Source organism: Perca flavescens, chromosome 20, assembly GCF_004354835.1.
Source record: "Perca flavescens isolate YP-PL-M2 chromosome 20, PFLA_1.0, whole genome shotgun sequence".
NCBI classification, from domain to species: Eukaryota; Metazoa; Chordata; class Actinopteri; order Perciformes; family Percidae; genus Perca; species Perca flavescens.
Window position 1 is genome coordinate 23,810,708 of NC_041350.1, and position 17,915 is coordinate 23,828,622.

A 17,915-nucleotide genomic window follows, 5' to 3' on the forward strand; every position below is an offset into this window, starting at 1 on the left:
GTGCTGGAAAATGACCTTCGTAAAAAGATCAGCACAGTTCAGAAGCTACATGAGCAGGCCAGGGGAAACCTCATGGATTTCACTTCTCAAAGGAGACAGCTGGAAGACTACATCTCACAGATGTCTGCATGGCTAAAAAGTATGGAGGAATCCCTTGTTTCTTCTCCCACTGGATCGGATCCTGAGGACATCTGCAGAGTGAAGGTGCATCCTAAATAACAATGATATTGTAAAGTAAAATATCAAGCTTGGTTCAATATGTATGCAAAGTACTTTTGTAAACATGACAAAAGGGGATTTCAATATAAGTGTCTGGGATACAAAGAAAGTAGCTTATAAACTAAACTCTGTTTTTAACATGTTTTAAAGGACCTTCAGAAAGAGTTGCATAATCAGCAGGGGAGTATTGACTCCACGAGGGAGAGCCTCAACACCCTGTGTAGAAAATATCCCTCTGAGGAGCTGGCTGGTTTGGGTTCCGCTCTCACTGACCTCATCAAGACTTATGAGTCTGTGAACCAGATTTCTGCCAGAACATTGGCATCACTGCAGAACTGTCTTCAGCAGCAGTTTAATGGTAAGAAATCCAAAGAACTAATCTGAACAAAGTGTGTAGCTCACCTGGTGTGTGCGCCCCATACAGTATGCAAAGTTTGACTCTGATCCGCAGCCCTTTGCTGCATGTTGTCCTCTCTCTCTCCCCCCCTTCCATGTCAAAATCATCAGCTGTACTAAATAAAGGCAAAAAAGCCCCCAAAAATGTTAAAAAGAAAAATGTGTAGTGTTACTCAGTGGTCACTTGATGTGGTAGCTTACATGCCACACTATTGTAATACTAATGTTCTAAACAATACAATACAGCACAATACATAAAACTATTGCACTACCTCCTGTTTCTGTGACCAGATACTTTACTTTTTGTAGCCCCTATTAATTTCTTGCTACGCCAGATATTAATTATCTTTCTCCCCCTGCCTCCACAGATCTAGTTCAGGAGTTCCATCGTTGGCTTTCAGAACAGAGGGAGATAGTAAAAGAGTGCTCTGACAGATCTGGAGACACTCAAATTGTGGAACGCAAACTACAGAAACTAAAGGTAAAACTGATACTCTACTGAAATAGCTGTTCACTAAAGGATAGTCTTTGATGAGGATGAGAGTACAATTTTGAATGTGCTCTTATTTACAACTGGTGAAATGAAAGAATATCCAAAATCCCTTATTCAAAAACATCCTATGTGCCAAGAATTACAAATAGAAAGCTAAAAGTGACGTGGGTTGTCTGTCAGGGCGCCATGGATCGTGTGGAGGAGGGTGAAGTACGTCTTACTCAGGTCTGTGAGGAAGGAGAGAAGCTCCTACTCCATCTTCCCAAAGCAAGCGCTGGGCAAGTCCAGCAGCACCTTTCCTCCATCCAGCAGGACTGGGACAGTTTTGTGGAGCAGTGCAGACAGAACCAACAGATCCTGGAAGACAGTGCATCACTCATGAAGGGGTAGGAGACTCACACAAACCAGGTCTGTAAAGCACTTTGTAAGCCAACCATTTATTTAACATTGTATTGTAAATTCCTTGTAGGTTTGAGGGTCGCCTTAAGAAGCTCAGGTGGTGGTTGGAGCACATGGAAAAGAGGATGACCACAGATCTGCTTGAAGCCAAGCAGCGTGGTCCTGAAAAGGCTGTGCTCGAGCAGGTGGAGGAATATCAGCAGGAAGTGCTCAAAGAAAGGTGCTGAATCTGCTTCAAGTCTGTATTTACGAAGAAAAGAAAATTTACATTTAATTTGTTTTCATTGTCTCCGAATGTCTCCAAAAGGATCCCTAATACTTGTCCCAAATCAAAGATCGAAGTACTCTTTATAGCTTAATTACATTTTAATCCTTTCCATGCAGGGATTCATTTGAGCGCCTGTGTCAAGAGGGTCAAGCACTGAATGAAGGCGGGCGAGGCGATGGTAGTGAGACAAGAGTGTCAGCTCAGCTGCAGTCACAGCACCAGGCCTTACTGAGGCGTGGGAGGGAGAGGCTGCACAGCTGCCAGCTCACTTTACAGGAGCAACAGGCCTTTGAAGAGACATTGCAGACTACCTGGGCCTGGCTTAACGGAGCCCAGGAGCGCCTTGCGTCTCTCAACAGCACATTTGGCAATAAAGAGACTCTGGAGAAAAGACTAGGTCTTGTACAGGTCAGTGAATAATGTCCTGAACCATAAGTATTGTTTTTTTATTTTCTGGACAAATTAAGTAATTTCCCCTTGCAGGATTAATAAAGTATGTCTTAATTTGCCAATAGCTTTTTCTTGCTTTTATACATGCAGGATATCCTGCTAATGAAGGGTGAAGGTGAGGTGAAGCTCAACATGACCGTAGGAAAAGGAGAACACGTCCTGAAGCACAACAGAATGGAGGGGCAGGAGGCCATTTGTTCACAGCTACAGAGCCTGAAGGATGCCTGGGCCAATATGTTGATGACTTCCATGAGTTGCCACAGGTAGGCAATGTGTCATCTTCTGCACCCTGGGAGAACAGTCAGGCAGAGTGCTGATAACACCCACTGACATAGTTCATAGTTGAGGGTAAATGCACTGCTTCATTTTCTTATAAAATGTTATTATTGTCCATAGTCGTCTGGAGTGGACAGTGGCCCAGTGGACCAGCTATCAGGACAGTAAAAGCCAACTGGAGCAGTGGATGGAGTCAGTGGAGCAGGAGGTGGGGATGACTCTGCCTCAGCAGCCAGGCCTCAAAGAGAAGTCGGCTTTGCTGGAGCGCCTCAGGGCCATCCAGGCTGATGTGGACGCTCATGCGGCAGCACTGTCACGCCTAACAGACAAAGCAGTGGAGATGCACGAAAAAACTGCCGACCAGACATTTGGACCAGAGTCGAGGGCGGAGCTTAATGCACATTTTGCTGATATCTCAGCTGTTGTCAAGGTGATCTAAATACAGGCACAAGCTTTTGTTGCAAGGTGGTCTAAGTGGCCACATCATTGCCAAAATTGAGAGACTAGTTACATTAAGCAATATGAGATAGAATGTCAGTATATTAAATTCACTTTAACTGTGATTGAACACACAAACTTTCAAGGTTGCAAACTGGCAGCCCACTTTCCCTGCTCTGGAAATGCTAATTCTATTTCATAAATCATGTTGCAACAGTCCCTCATCCATATCTGGTATTTAATCTTTACATTGTCTTTTTCTTCCACAAAGGGTAAAGTGCAGTCAATGCAAAGCATTGTGTCTGAGCATGAGCAGTATCTTGATGCTGTGAGAGACTTCAATGACTGGCTGATTTCAGCAAAAGAGGAACTCCAGCGCTGGTCAGACCTGTCAGGAGACTCAGTCTCCATTAAAAGAAAGCTCTCCAAGGTGCAGGTGAGAAAAAATCTCTATCTGCCTCCTGGTCACCTCCAGCTGAAAGATGTTTTGTCCTCCAAAGCGTTTTATATTTACACCCAGGATCTTCTCCCAATCAATGTTACCTGAATACCTCCACCAGGAGGCACCTGGGATGCATCTTTATCAGCTCTTCAAACCAGTTCAGCTGGCTCTTGGGAGTTACTTTACTCATAACTATTTATTTATTTGACAGAGATGACAATTGTGATCCCTTTTGGCCTTTCCAGGAGTTGCTTGAGTCTAAGCAGCGAGGCAGAGAGAGACTGAACCGGGTTCAAAGATGTGGGGCAGTGTCAAGAGATCACACTGGCTCAGGGGGCTATGAGGCTATGGAGCGAGAGGAAGCAGCCCTCTTTTCATCATGGGACCAGTGGGAACGTGGTGCACTGCAGACACGGGCTAGTCTGGAGACTGCCCTCTCCCAGATAGCCAGCTCTGAACAAGAGTTCAGCAGCCTGTCAGCACAGCTGGAGCAGGACCTGCACGACTTCAGCCGTCAGCTTAAGGACTGGCGTCTGCAGTTGGCTCAAGCAGAGAAAAAAAATGAAGGAGAGGAGGCTGTTAAAGGCTGGCAGATAGCAAAGGTAGGTCTCGGCTTAGTTTAGTTCCAATAATAAACTGCCAATAATTGGAAACAAGCAGTGATAGGAGTAGATGACTAATTCATATGAAATGCTAATGTTGATCAGTGGTTGGTTGTTTGTTTTCTACCCAGGACACTTTGGAGGAGCTTGTCAAAGCTGAGCCCGTGTCTGATAGTCTGAAGACTCAACTCAATGATCTGTGCCGATTCTCCAGGGACATGGGCACACAATCTGAGAGAGTGTCTGCTCTCATTAAGGAATACAACAGGTGAGAAAAGTGTAAATATGATTTACACAGGATCACAGGTCACACTGTTAGATTAAATGCCTCAACAACCTATGGTCAAACCAACAAGAACCAACAAGCCTGAGACCAAAGAACTTACAAAAATGTTTGGATCTCTAACTTGATAAACAATGATACCTGACTTGTTTCTAGTCTCAGTCTCCAAGCATCCAGGGAGTGCCAGAGCAAAGAGAAACTGCTGGAACAAGGGTACCGCTCAGTCTTCAGAGAGTTCCAGCAATGGTTGGTCAATGCCAAGATCAACACGGCCAAGTGCTTTGACGTACCTCAGAATCTCAATGAAGCCTCATCTAGCTTGCAGAAGATTCAGGTACAGCACTCAAAGTCAAATGCCATGGAACATTCAGTCACTATTGCACTGCCATAATTAAAAATGTGATTACCAATGAGGGAACCAACTCAGGCACCAACAATTTGTTGGTGTGTTTTCATTACATGATATAACTGTAACTAAATAACTTCCTGCCTCAGGCAGACAGGCACACGCACAGTAACACAGGGATTAAGTCATAACACTGATATCTGCATCCTCACTGCTATATTGCTGCCTATTCAATGTAACTTATCCACCTCCCCAGTCTTTTCCTGTTCTAGCATTTAGTCTTCCATGGATTTTGAATGTCTTTTACATGTGTTCATGTTCAATAAATGTGTATCTCAGGTTCTGTCAGAATACAATTTGTTCCAGAGCATCACATGAGCAAAGCCATACTGCCACACTAAAATGCATTTGGTTACAATGAAAGGTTACCTTTACATTTGTGTCCTGAATGAACTGAAGGTGAAGAGTGTCACTACATGCTTGAGCTGTCATCTCCTATCTGCTTCTCTCCTCAGGAGTTTCTAAATGACAGGGATCAAGGTCAGTCAAAGCTCAATGCTGTGGTTGTGAACGGGGAGCTCGTCTGTAGTACCGCAGCTAAGGACAAAGTTGACGCAGTTCGGGCTAAAATGAACACTGCCAGAGAGGACTGGAAAAACATGATGACCAACCTGCACAACAGAGAGACAAGTCTACAAGTAAGCACCAAAAATGTACCTTCTCACCAATAGGGGGCTGTTATAAAAAAGAAAAAAGAAAAAAAGGTATCTTAATACATTTTAAGTCAAGGAAACATCAAAATAGTCTCTTTATATTGTCTTGTGTGTTTCAGAACGTTTTGTCTCAGATGAAAGATTTTGAGGCAAGTGCCGAGCCTCTTCAGGAGTGCCTGAACGCCACAGAGCTGGCTGTACACCAGAGCTGCACAAGGCTCCATGATCTTACAGCCAAGAAGCAAGAGCTTCACAAGCTACAGGTGCTAATTTCCACTGAGCTTGGAACACCCCTCTTGTTCAGGACCACTCATGTTCAAGTGCAACAACAACCATCTGTGTTTGAGAGCCAACTCGACTATTCTGGTCATTTACAGAAACTCACCATTCCAGCTATGTAACTGTGTTTTAGCATTGCTATTATTCTTTTAGGAAGCACTGCCAACACCTTATACTAACTGCCAGTTGCTTACTTTTTGAATGACTGCCATCTTTCTGCTTTGCTACTCTCATATGTCCTCTTAACAGTGTCTAGCATATCAATTAATACTCTAATGCTTCATCTATAAAATAATTGCTTTTAGAATGTATTAATTGTTTATGACTGTCTACCAGCAATTTAAGATTTCTTCATTGTACGTCATGACCACCGAGAGCTTTACCAACATTAACATTTGCCAAATGTCTCATCTTTTCTTTTTGCCATGTTGCCATGTTGCCATGTTGCCATCTCTAACCCCTCAGTCTGTGACTGATTTTCTTATATTTGTGTGTCAGCCTGCATGCCTCGTAAATAACCTGCTTGTGCTCTTCCAGTCTGTGCTTGAGGAGTTAGCCTCTCACAAGATTCAGCTGAACAAGCTGAAAGAGAAGGCCCAGCTGCTGTGGGATGAACACGCGGCCGGCAAGGGTTTTGTGCACCGTGTCTCGCAGCTCTCTGCTCAGTACCTAGCTTTAACCAACCTGACCAAGGTACAGTAATGCCTTCCACTCTGCTTGTGCACTGGGGCTTTTCTGGGGGTGGAGTTCGAGAGGAGACAGAGGCACTAGACTGGATCGAGCTCTGACTTAACATTATTTTACAGTGATACACAGTAAATGTACTAAATCACCACCACTAAATACTAATTTCTTTCTTTTTTTTGTTACTGTAAGGCTTATACAGAGAATAGAATATACATGCTAATTTCCATTATGTCTTTTAGTCATCTGATTGTGCATGTGCAATTATCAGGTTGAGCCTGCTGTGGATTCCGATTCTAAATCCTATAGGGGATAATTTTCTGGTTGTGTGCTGTTATGTGGATCTGCAGGAAAAGACATCAAGGATTGACCGAATAGCCACTGAGCACCAGCTTTTCTCCCAAGGGTTGAAGGAGCTGCAGAACTGGGTGGCTGACACCAGCCACATGCTGCAGACTTACTGCGCCCCCACTTCTGACAAAAATGTTCTTGATAGCAGGATGATCAAGCTGGAGGTATTAAAAGTCACAGGTAGTTTTTAGAATCTGGAGTTAATACTGTGAGAAGCCATTATAGGGGTGTATTTAATGCCCATGTGTCATTGTTGCACCAGGCCCTGCTGACTGCTCGTCAAGAGAAGGAGATCCAGCTGAAGATGCTGATCACAAAAGGAGAGTCGGTTCAGAGAAACACCTCAGCTGAGGGAGTGCCTGTACTCCAAAAACAAATACAGGACCTAAAAGATTCCTGGGATGCCCTGCTCTCCGCCTCAATCCAATGCAAAAGGTTAATTCTCTACCACAAGCAATACTTAAGAATGTGTTTCAAACTGCCTTTTTGTAGCTTCACAGCAACAGTAGTGTCTGCAAAAGGTTTTTCCTAAACTTGTAACTATAAAAAGCACAAAGTGTACACAGCGTCTCAATGCTGCTGCTACTATTTTTTGCCAAGTCTTGTATTGCTACTATTACTACAACTACAACTACTGCACAATTGTCTAACTTTGTTGTACTCTTAAAAATCGGCAGTCAGCTGGAGGGTTCCCTGTCCCAGTGGACCAGTTACCAGGAGGATGTACGCCAGTTTGTGGCATGGGTAGAGCGTGTGGAGGAGAGTCTTTACCCCACTGATAAACAGTGCCCAGAGATGAGAGACAAAACTGCTAATCTGAGCAAAGCCAAGGTACTGCAATCTTCTCAGTCATGCTGTATACTATAAAGGCATAAATATGATGTAGTTAAGTTCATATAAACTTACAAATGCAGAATACTTTGGAATTTTAAACCTTAGATATTACAAGTTGTGAAAATGAGTGAATGATAAACATGCACAGTTGATTGATAGTGTACCCCTGTTTTTTCAGTTGTTGCATGAGGAAGTGCTCAGCCACAGCACCCTGCTGGACACCATCACTGCAAAGAGTGCCAGTATCGCTGATAACTATGTCACACAACTGGAGCTCCAAGATCTGCAAGAGCGCTATAACACTATCAAAGAGAATGCCATGGTAATGAAAGCAGAATGTGCACAGTGCCAAACAGTGAATCTTAGTTGAAATATATTTTAGCTTTAGATACAGTTGATTTTTGGGTAGCTGTATGTGATTTCCAACAGAGATTTACAAAAGAATATACAATCTCTACAAGATTTTATTTAATTGCTTCTTATAATTACCTATTGTAATTTTGCTAAGTTATATTGCTATTGTTAAACACACTCCTGAAAACACAGTTTGAGTGTAAAGTGTAAACAATTCAAAGCAATGGCTGCCTATCAACGAACATGTTGTCAAAGTAAGTAACCAATTAGCTCTTACATTATGACTCTGAATCCTTATCTTCATTGTGTCCTCAGAGGGCAGTAGGCAGTGCAGAGGAGCTGGTGAAAGCCCACCAGGAGTATCAGCGGGGCCTCCAACTATTTGAGGATTGGCTGGAGCAAGAACAAGAGAAGCTTGGCTGCTACACCCAACTGGAGGGTGATGTTGATATGCTGGAGGAGACTCTGCAAAAGCTACAGGTCTGAAAATTTCTATTCAGTTAATATATTGTCTAAAAGTTTAGAGAGCGAAAGATGCTCAACCACATCTATGTAACTACAGGAACTGCAGCTGCACTGTACAGAGGGCCAGGCTTTGCTAAACACCCTGCTGGTCAGTCGAGAGCTGGTCATTTCCTGGGGCCTGCCTCAGATCGAAGACCGGGCGCTGGAGACTCTGCAGCAGGAGTGGAAGTTGTACCAGGGGCGGCTGGCCGACACCCGGGCTCAGCTCAACAGTGCTCTGGCCAAACTCCGGCAGATGGAGCAGAAGTTTCAGCGTCTTGACAGCTGGCTAAAGGGCATGGAGACCAAAGCACAACTGCGTAGCCACCGGCGGTCTGACTGTGCCACCAAAGACGCTCAACTCCAGCTAATAAAGGTTAGTGTTACATGCACAGAAGTTATGCACAATGACATGTTTGCACTGTTGTACACATCTGCATAATTATGCATAGTGCTCAATGCTGTTTTAGTTGCTCCGACAATAACACATTTTAAATCAGGGCAGGTAATTTCAGTCACATGAGAATCAAAGGGAGAATCTTGCAACAAGTTAAAATTGAATTGGAAGCAACATTTACGTATGGTTCAGGCATCTTTAATGGTCCTTTTTTGGTCAGAGCTGGCAGGAGGAAGTGCTGGTTTATCAAGAGGAGATGGAGGGCCTCAGTCTCTTGGCTCAGCAGGTTCTGGATGAGACCCATATAAGCAGCCGGATCAGTTCCAGAGCCACCCAGATTACAGCCCGCTACCACGTCCTTCTTCTGCATTTACTGGTAACATCTTTTTGAACACCGCACAGTATCACAGTAATACATAGTTGTGAATATTATATATACGTACCTATATAGAATAGGTATATATATTGTTATACCTATTCTATCAGGGGTCTTCAACGTTTTTTAATCCAAGGACCCCTTATCTAGAGAGAGAGGGAGCGGGGACCCCCTACATATTTTAGTTGCATATTAAACTGGCTTACAATAAAAGCCTATAGCCTTTACATACCTTTTTAGTTCATAGAAAACTAATCTATAAAAAATTGTTGGTATGATTTTATAAATCATCTTTTAATGTTAAACATACATGTGGCACAGTGAATCCTTAGGATTAACTGTATCTGTGGATGGCTACCTTAGAGACTAACTAATAGGTGTCACCTCTGGTGATTCCCACCCCTACTAACTAACCTACAGTATTGGCCAGTAAGCCTATCATCAATGTGTTTTCACAAATAAAAATGTATATTTGCTAATAATATGTTTGATTCATGTTAAGACATTTTATTTTTTGGAAAAACTTTCAAAAGTTGCAAAAAAATTTCCTTCATCCATATGCAAGATGAAGTTTTTTTGAAAGTTAGACAGTGTGCATGAGTTTCTTTGCAACTTCTGACCTACTTATCCCCCTCAATCAACAATAATTCTCTCATCATTCCATCCCCCACCCCCCTTCCCCCTTCCTTTATATTGCAGGAGACAATCAAACAGCTCCAGGAGGAGGTGTCTTGCATTGAAGAGGCTCAGTGTGTGTTCAACACCTTCTCAGATTGGCTCAGCACAGCTCAGAAAAACTTCAGCACTGTGGCTATCAGTGTTGATGTAGTGGACCGCTTTGCTATGGACAGAAAGATGAAAAAACTAGAGGTAGACTCTTTAACATAGACCTTCTGTATTTTATTGACTGCTCTGTAAAGACCATTCACAACATGTGACTCCAACATAAGTGTACATAACTACTCTAGCCTGACCAAACTGTTGCTGATTTTTTAAGACATATGTTATCAGTGGAAATTACTATCAGACTCAGAAATGTGATATCTGTTAGGAACTTAACAACACTATCCCATGTACCTTTCAGGCTCTTCAGGCAGACATGGAGCAGGGTCACTCTTACCTGAAGACAATGAGGGAGAAGACAGAGCGATCCATGGCATTCTTGGAGGAGCCTGAAGCAGAGCAGCTGAAGGAGGAGGTGGACAGCCGCCTCCTCCAACTAAAGGAGTTGATGGAAGCTCTGCGAACAGAGCATAGCTCCCTTGAGAAATGTATCTCACTCTCTAAAGACTTTATGGATAAATACAAGTCCCAGGCCCAGTGGGTGATAGAGACCAAGAACCTTTTAGCATCAAGTGTAGAACCTAAAGCTGAACTCTATCAGAAGAAGGCTCAGCTAGCAAAGTACAAGGTAACTTAACACTGCTTAATCTAATTCTCTTTGAAATACAGTGAAAATAAACGTAAAGATTTTTATCTACAATATTTTACTCTCTTTTTATATATGCAGACCATCCAGCAGACAGTGCAGTCTCATGAATCAACTGTGAAATCTGTCTTTGAGAAAGGAGAGGCCCTGCTCGACACAGTCCACGACCCCACTATAAGTGACAACATGAAAAAGCTGCAGGCTGATTACCAAGATCTCTGCTTAGCAGCTAAGGTATGTGCACTACTACTAAATTATATGCTGTTTCTGCTAAGGTTTAATTTCGGGAGGCAGCATTGGATGGCAGCTCACATGAGAAATCTGTTAAGAACAATTTTACTTTTTAATTTAACAATTACATGTCATACGTCTACATGAATTTCTGAGATTGGCTGTGTGTTGTGTTTCAGACACAGGTCCAGAACCTTGTGGAGTGGGTGAAGGAGCACGAGGATTACAACAGTGAATTGCAAGAGGTTGAGAAGTGGCTCTTACAGATGTCCAACAGACTGGTCACCTCAGACTCCATGCAGACCAGTGGTATGGAGATGGCCACTCAGCATCTTGCACGACACAAGGTAACCTTGACCATACTGTCCTAAAGTTTTTCTTATACTGTAACATTAGATGTTCAGTTTACATCATTACATGACTTCAAAATACTGTTGGTTTACAATTACATGGATTACTTTTGGTAACATGTATTTTGAAATTCCTAACCGTTCTTTTTTAAGGCAATAATGGAGGAGATTGCCAGTTTTGAGGAGCGTCTCACCAGCTTAAAGCAGAAAGGAGAAGGTCTCATAGCCAGCTGTACAGACCAAGTTCAAGCTAAGATAAGTCAACAAGTCCAGGCTCACCAACAGGGAACCAGAGATAGCTACTCTGCCATTTGCAGCACTTCCCAACGTGTGAGTAATACAGCACTGCAACTATAGATATTTTATCTTCTTAATTTTCTTCAAACTAGGAAACCTCTCCATTTGATCATTTTCAGATTTGTTTTCTTATGACATAAAGTTAGTTAAGGTCTTACCTCACCTGGTTCAACAGGTGTACCAGAGTCTGGACCGGGAGCTGCAGAAACACGTGAACCATCAGGACACTCTCCAGCAGAGCCAAACCTGGCTCTCCACAGTGCAGGAGGAGCTTCAGCTCAACGATCAGGGACCGTCTGGTCTGCAGGAAGCACTGAAGCAGGTAACTGACACAGTGCAATTGTGCCTACTCTTTGAAAGCAATGGTGGCGATAAGTTATTTTTCTATAATTTATTTTAATTAATTACTTTTGCTCACACAGGTGAAGCACTACAGGGCCCTTCAGGAACAGGCCAGCACGTATCTGGACCTAGTTTGTTCTGTGTGCGACCTGTCTGATGATGCTGTGAGAGTGACAGCTGCTCTGGTCCAGCAGGTCAAACTCACGGTCAGTATTTGTTACTTCCTTGTCAATTGTACTACATAAAAGACATATTTTATGAACGTAGGATGATGCGTGCAGCATAATAATGACTCATAAACACTGACTGTAATAACATTAAAATAAAAGTTCTTGGTGCTATGTCAACACATTACAAAGTTTCATGAAATACTGTATGCTGGCACACAGTCCAATGCATGCTAGATATAAGCCATGCTATGGCGAGTACATATTATATTGATATATACTATTTTTTCTCCATATTAATAAATTATGTGCGTGTGTGTGTGTGTATATATATATATATATATATATATATATATATAAAATGTAACAATATATCATGAGTGGTATAGAATGTGGGCTTTTTCACAATATACAATTCTGCAAATATTGACTGTAGGAAGGTGTAAATGTGTTTTTGCAGATAGAGGAAAGAATGTCCAGTGCCCAGGAGCTCTCAGAGGGCTGGAGGGAGATTAAGGAACAGAAGCAAGATCTGAGCAGCCTGTTCCAGGATATGGAGCAGCAGCTCCTCAGCCTCTCCAGAAGGCCTGCGGAGCTGGAGACCAAGATCGCTCAAAACATGCTGTCTCAAGCCAAGGTAGGGAACAGTATCATAGCCATTCATTCATTGACAAGGCACACAAAGGGGAACTCTTCCTTAATCCTCCTCATCAAATTTATTTTGCTTGCTTATTAAAATGAAGAAATACTGTTTGTCTACACGTTTGTTTTTTACCTCTAACTATACAGTACAGTGACTCTGAACATGAGACAACATGTGATTTTGTTATTGTTATCTAATCCAACATTTTGGCTTGGGTTGTGTAAGGATTAAAGAGAGGACTGCTTACTATTGGATGTATTAAGGGTTACCTATCACTATATTGCTTGTCACACAGGAATGCAGCCAGCAACTGCAGTCTAAACAGAGTATCCTGACCATGATGACAGAGACTGTGAGCAGATTGACTGGTGGCCAGGACTCTCCAGAACATGCAGAGCTTGACCATCTGGGCCATTCCTGGCTTGAGCTCTGTCACCAGGCCAACAAGCTGCAGAGCCAGAGAGAGAAGGACCTGCAGAGGTCTAAAGAATACCATGACTGTATCACTGCAGTAGAGGCGCTGTTTGAACAGGTGTCCAAAGAGTGGGACAATCTGGCCAGGTGTGTTTGTACATCAAGAAAACATTCAAATTAGTCAACACATGCTGCTGTGCTTTGATTCTATTAACCTGACAGGACCAAAGCCGAAACGTTTTGTTTTAGGCTGCAAGAAAATGCCAGTTGTGCTGTCTATTGTCAATTTCTTTGTCATGGCTCTTTCTACAAAATTCAGGGATCAGGGATAGTGGATCTCTGTGTAGGACCATTACACAAGTCTGAGCTCAAAGCCATCATTTCAATCACCTTGGGAATTAATTTTAAACATTATTCACAGACTTCGTATTTCAGTTCTCTAGATCAAAACATATACTGTTTACATTGTCATATCCTCCACATAACACTTGTGTAATTCTTTTTTTTTTGTGTTACAGAACGGATGCTGAAAGTTCATCTCAGCATTTGGAGGCATTACGGAAGCTTGCAGTAACTCTGGAAGAACAAAAAGCCACAATTGAGGACCTTAAGGAACAGAAACAAAAAGTCATCCAACATTTGAACTTGGATGACAAGGAGCTGGTAAAAGAGCAGATCAGCCACTTTGAACAGCGATGGTCTCAGATGCAAAACCTAATTGAGAGGAAAATCCAGGACTCTGTGGTAACCCTGGAAGATATGGGCCAAGTGGAGGCCCGTCTGAAAGAGGCTCGGGACTGGGCAGAGGAGCAGCAGCCTGCCCTGTCTGAGGCCATGAAAATGAGTCCTCCTCCAGAGCTGGCTCAGAGCTTCCTGTTTGACCACCTGAGCATCTGCAGTGAGTTGGAAGCCAAGCAGCTTCTGCTGGCACAAGCCATGGGCGATTCTGACCGGGTGCTGGCCCGGCTGGGCCTCAGTGAACGGCAACGTCTCCAACAGCTGATTGTCGACACTCAAAATGAGGTGGAATCTCTGAGTGTGAAGGTTGTGCAGCGCAGAAAACACCTCAGCAAGGCTTTCACTGAGAGAACACAGTTCCTGATGGCTGTGAGTCAGTCCATTTCCTGGGTCCAGCAGAATGAGAAGAAGGCCCAGGCAGAGGAGTACATTGCCTTGTTACCTGATGACCTGGCCAAGCAGGTCAGAACATGCAGGAACATCCAAAGCAGCCTGAAAGCCTATCAGAGCGAGCTGACCTCCTTGTGGTCTCAGGGGAGGGACCTGATGAGGGATGCCAGCGATGAAGAAAGGAATGAGATTCTCACAAAGTTGCAGGAGTTACAAAACATCTTTGATAAAACATTACATAGGTGTGGCCAGAAACTTCAGGAGCTGGAAAAAGTACTGGTTTCAAGAAAGTATTTCAAGACTGATTTAGAGAAAATATGCCTGTGGATAAAACAAGCTGATATAGTTACGTTCCCAGAAATCAATCTGATGGTTGGAGACGCTGAATTGGAAGCGCAACTACAAAAGTATCAACAGATAGTCGAGCAGGCCATTGAATATGAGAATCTTCTCCTAATTGTACAAAGAGCTGGCCAGGAAATATTGTCCAGTCTGAATGAAGTAGACCACTGCTATTTGGATGAAAAACTCAACACGCTCCCCCAGCAATATAATAGCATATTAGCACTAGCCAAAGAAAAACAGGAGAAAATCCAGCAGGCCATTCTCACGAGGAATGAGTACACCTCCTTCATAGACGTCACTCATAAAGCCCTGAAAGAGCTTGAGGAACAGTTCAATAGTCTGGGCACACAGCCTGTAGGGCTGCAAACAGAAGAGGTTGTCAGTTTGCAGAGTGATTACAAAGCGATCCAGGCAGACCTGAGCAACCTCGGTGTAGCTGTGAGTGAACTGAACCAGAAGAAGGAGGGATTTCGTAGCACAGGTCAACCATGGCGCCCAGAGGAAATGACCCTGCTCGTGAGCCTGTACAACGGCCTAAAGAGGTTGGTTGAACAGAAAGTAGAGCATCTGGATGAAACCTTGGAATCCTTTGAGGACCACAAGGCAATGGCTATGCAGGTTGACTCTGAGTTAAAGGCCACAAAAGAGCAGCTAGTAAAAGTGAATGCAGAGACGCAGTCAGCTGAGGAGAGGCTGAAGAACTACCACACTCTGGCAGGGAGTCTCCAGAGTGCCAACTCTCACTTGTCAAGGCTCATGGAGCAGATGGACACTCTTGCACCCCGCGTGGATCAAGCAGCCCATGATGCCTCCAAGGAGCAAGTGGTTCTGTGGCAAGACGAGCTGCGATCTCTGCAGGCCGCAGTAGGGGATCTGATTGAAGAGTGTGAGACCAGGTTTGTCCAAAGTAAAGACTTTGAGACAGAGATGAAAAGGACCCTGGACTGGCTGCAGCAGGTCAGGGATGACTTGGGCTGTGCTGTGATTGTTGATGTGAGGGTGGAGAAGGTGCAGGAGGAGATCAGAAAGCAGCAAATCATGCAGGAGGAAGTGCAATCGAAACTGAGAATAGTGGCTGCTCTTAGTAGCAGGGAGAAACAGGAGTATATCAGCGCAAATGAGCTTGTCCCAGCCCACGTAGACACAAGCCTAGAAGAAATGGCCAAGCTGCAGGCAGATGTTCAGAAAGCACTGTGCTCCAAACAGGTGGGATAATATTACATTCAGTATTCTATAAAACATGGTAATCATGCATTCATTTTAGTGAAATGCTTTATCTGTAATGCTGTTTGTTATGGTTACCTTAATGCCCATATACAATATTTGATTTGTCATTTGTTGTGAAGCATTAAAATAAGTGCATTCATGGCAGAATCTGTATTTTTATACCTAAATATTAAAAAGATGATTCTTTTTTTTTCATTGCTTTTGTGTAAAGATCACTCTGGAGGACGCCCTGGGGTTGTGCCAGAAGTACCACTTCAGGATGCAGTCAGCCTGTGAATGGCTGGAGGATGCGGTGTCCTTCCTGCAGCAAGCTAGCCTGGGCGTTGACGTGGAGAACTATGAGGAGTGTCTCCGTCAGCAGGGAGACATCATGGCCACAGAGCAGGAGTTCCTTATCCATTTGCAGGAGCTGCAGGCCCTGCTGCCTCAGCTGGAGAACCTGGTCAACCCCATAGCTAAAGAGCAGCTCTGTGTGAGCGTGGAGTCGGCCAAGCAGAGAGGCGTGGAGGTCCGAGATCAGCTCCAGTGTCACCAGGATGTCCTTCAAAGGTAGCGAGAACAAGAAAATGATGGTGCATGTCAGGGTTGGGACAAAATAGTGATATGGCAATATATCATTGTCCTTCTTTGTGCGATACGAGAATCGATACGCTGTTGCCAAATATTGATATTTTACTTAATAAAATAATGAGCTTGTGTCCAGATCGACACAAAAACGAGTCATGTGTCATTCTAAAACGTATGAGCATAAAATGTATACAGGTTTTACATACACAGGTTGGTTTAGCACTAAATTTGCATTTTTATTTGCCTTTTTATAAAGAAATGTTTTTTTAATAATATTTTTCTTATAATTGCTTTATAGTTATAATTTTAATTTACTGGGTGAAAAACTTTTGCTGCAGAATTGTACTGTTTTCTAACAGTTTGGAATTGCAGTCATTTAAAGAGAGAAAACCTGCACTTTACCTTTTCACAGGTATTTGGTATTCATAGTTAGACCGATATCGTGATGTATCATTATAGGATTGTCTAGTAATATATTGATTATGGCAGCATTGCTGTATCGTGATATTATCGGTACTGTGAGCCATGTATCGGGTATCATATTGTTAGGTACTGTACCCAGGGATTCCCACCCCTAGTGCAAATGTAATTTACCATGACAATACAGAACATTTGGTAATAACATTTTATCCTCTGATATATTTTGTTTTTCTCAGCTGTGTGACTCAGTGGAAGTCATACCAGGAGGCAAGGCAGACTGTCATTGAGCTTATGAATGAGGCTGAAAAGAAGCTGACTGAATTTTCCACTGCAAAGGCTGCCACAAGCCAAGAGGCTGAAGATAAGCTATGCAGTCATCGGGTACGAGAGGCCAAAACAAAGGCATTTTCCATACAAACAAAATGGGTGGTGCTTCTATGAATGCTTAGTTTACTAATTGTCTCTTAAATTTCCAGTCCCTTGTCTCACTGGTGAATGGCTTCCAAGAGAAGCTGAATGGTTTGGAGGAGCAAGCTGCCCAGCTGGAGCTGGTGGGAAGTGATGTAAGCAAGGCCACCATCAGTCGCTCCATGACCACTGTGTGGCAGCGATGGACACGACTACGAAGTGTGGCGCGGGGACGAGAGAGAGTACTCGAGGACACAGCACAGGATTGGAGGACTTTTAGAGAGAAGGTACACGGACCACAGGAAAAAGGTTTTCTTCATAATAAAAAGTATAGTTTACTAGCAGCTGAATTTTCACAATCCTTTTGTACAGATGGTGAAGGTGAGAGCAGTCTCTGATGAGCTCCAAAGTCGTTTCCCTGACACTGCCGTGGAGAAGGCTTCCAAAGCCACCCTGCAGTCTCTGTTGGACCAGCATGACTTGCTGAGCCAAGACTTGGAGAGAGAGCTCTCCTCCCTCACACTACTGCGCCAGTATGCTCTCAGCCTGCTGCACGATGTGGAAGTGCCTTCACCAACAACTGAACAGGATGAGCTGCCCAGCCTGAAGGAGATCAGAGCTGTTCAAGACCAAATGGAAAGGTAGCGACAAGATAAACATTTAACAAGAACATCTGTATTAAAATTTGTCTAACCAGTGGTATTGTTTTAATGGAGATGTTTTAGTATGATTCAAAATAAAAGCAATTTGTTTTATTATTCAGATAAAGATTCTCTGCTATTTAATTAAATTAAGTTACCTATATTCTGCTATTCAGAATTTCAGTAGAGTTATTTTTGTTTT

The 17,915-nt window shown here is 43.2% G+C and overlaps 1 protein-coding gene across 1 annotated transcript in view; it reads left to right on the forward strand.

Moving 5' to 3' along the window:
• The window catches only part of syne1b (spectrin repeat containing, nuclear envelope 1b), an 80,846-nt gene that overhangs the window by 31,815 nt on the left and 31,116 nt on the right, over positions 1-17,915 (forward strand). The window contains exons 45-80 of the mRNA XM_028565788.1: positions 1-204; positions 370-577; positions 984-1,096; positions 1,289-1,494; positions 1,578-1,727; positions 1,892-2,183; positions 2,316-2,488; positions 2,622-2,931; positions 3,211-3,375; positions 3,627-3,983; positions 4,115-4,251; positions 4,423-4,600; positions 5,128-5,310; positions 5,445-5,588; positions 6,142-6,297; positions 6,639-6,803; positions 6,902-7,074; positions 7,317-7,470; positions 7,652-7,795; positions 8,143-8,307; positions 8,390-8,707; positions 8,949-9,104; positions 9,804-9,974; positions 10,189-10,515; positions 10,615-10,767; positions 10,944-11,111; positions 11,268-11,444; positions 11,587-11,733; positions 11,834-11,959; positions 12,381-12,557; positions 12,859-13,124; positions 13,496-15,656; positions 15,889-16,226; positions 16,901-17,045; positions 17,141-17,359; positions 17,445-17,713. Coding sequence (XP_028421589.1) covers positions 1-204; positions 370-577; positions 984-1,096; positions 1,289-1,494; positions 1,578-1,727; positions 1,892-2,183; positions 2,316-2,488; positions 2,622-2,931; positions 3,211-3,375; positions 3,627-3,983; positions 4,115-4,251; positions 4,423-4,600; positions 5,128-5,310; positions 5,445-5,588; positions 6,142-6,297; positions 6,639-6,803; positions 6,902-7,074; positions 7,317-7,470; positions 7,652-7,795; positions 8,143-8,307; positions 8,390-8,707; positions 8,949-9,104; positions 9,804-9,974; positions 10,189-10,515; positions 10,615-10,767; positions 10,944-11,111; positions 11,268-11,444; positions 11,587-11,733; positions 11,834-11,959; positions 12,381-12,557; positions 12,859-13,124; positions 13,496-15,656; positions 15,889-16,226; positions 16,901-17,045; positions 17,141-17,359; positions 17,445-17,713 — 9,095 coding nt within the window. The remainder of the gene's footprint in view (positions 205-369; positions 578-983; positions 1,097-1,288; positions 1,495-1,577; positions 1,728-1,891; positions 2,184-2,315; positions 2,489-2,621; positions 2,932-3,210; positions 3,376-3,626; positions 3,984-4,114; positions 4,252-4,422; positions 4,601-5,127; positions 5,311-5,444; positions 5,589-6,141; positions 6,298-6,638; positions 6,804-6,901; positions 7,075-7,316; positions 7,471-7,651; positions 7,796-8,142; positions 8,308-8,389; positions 8,708-8,948; positions 9,105-9,803; positions 9,975-10,188; positions 10,516-10,614; positions 10,768-10,943; positions 11,112-11,267; positions 11,445-11,586; positions 11,734-11,833; positions 11,960-12,380; positions 12,558-12,858; positions 13,125-13,495; positions 15,657-15,888; positions 16,227-16,900; positions 17,046-17,140; positions 17,360-17,444; positions 17,714-17,915) is intronic.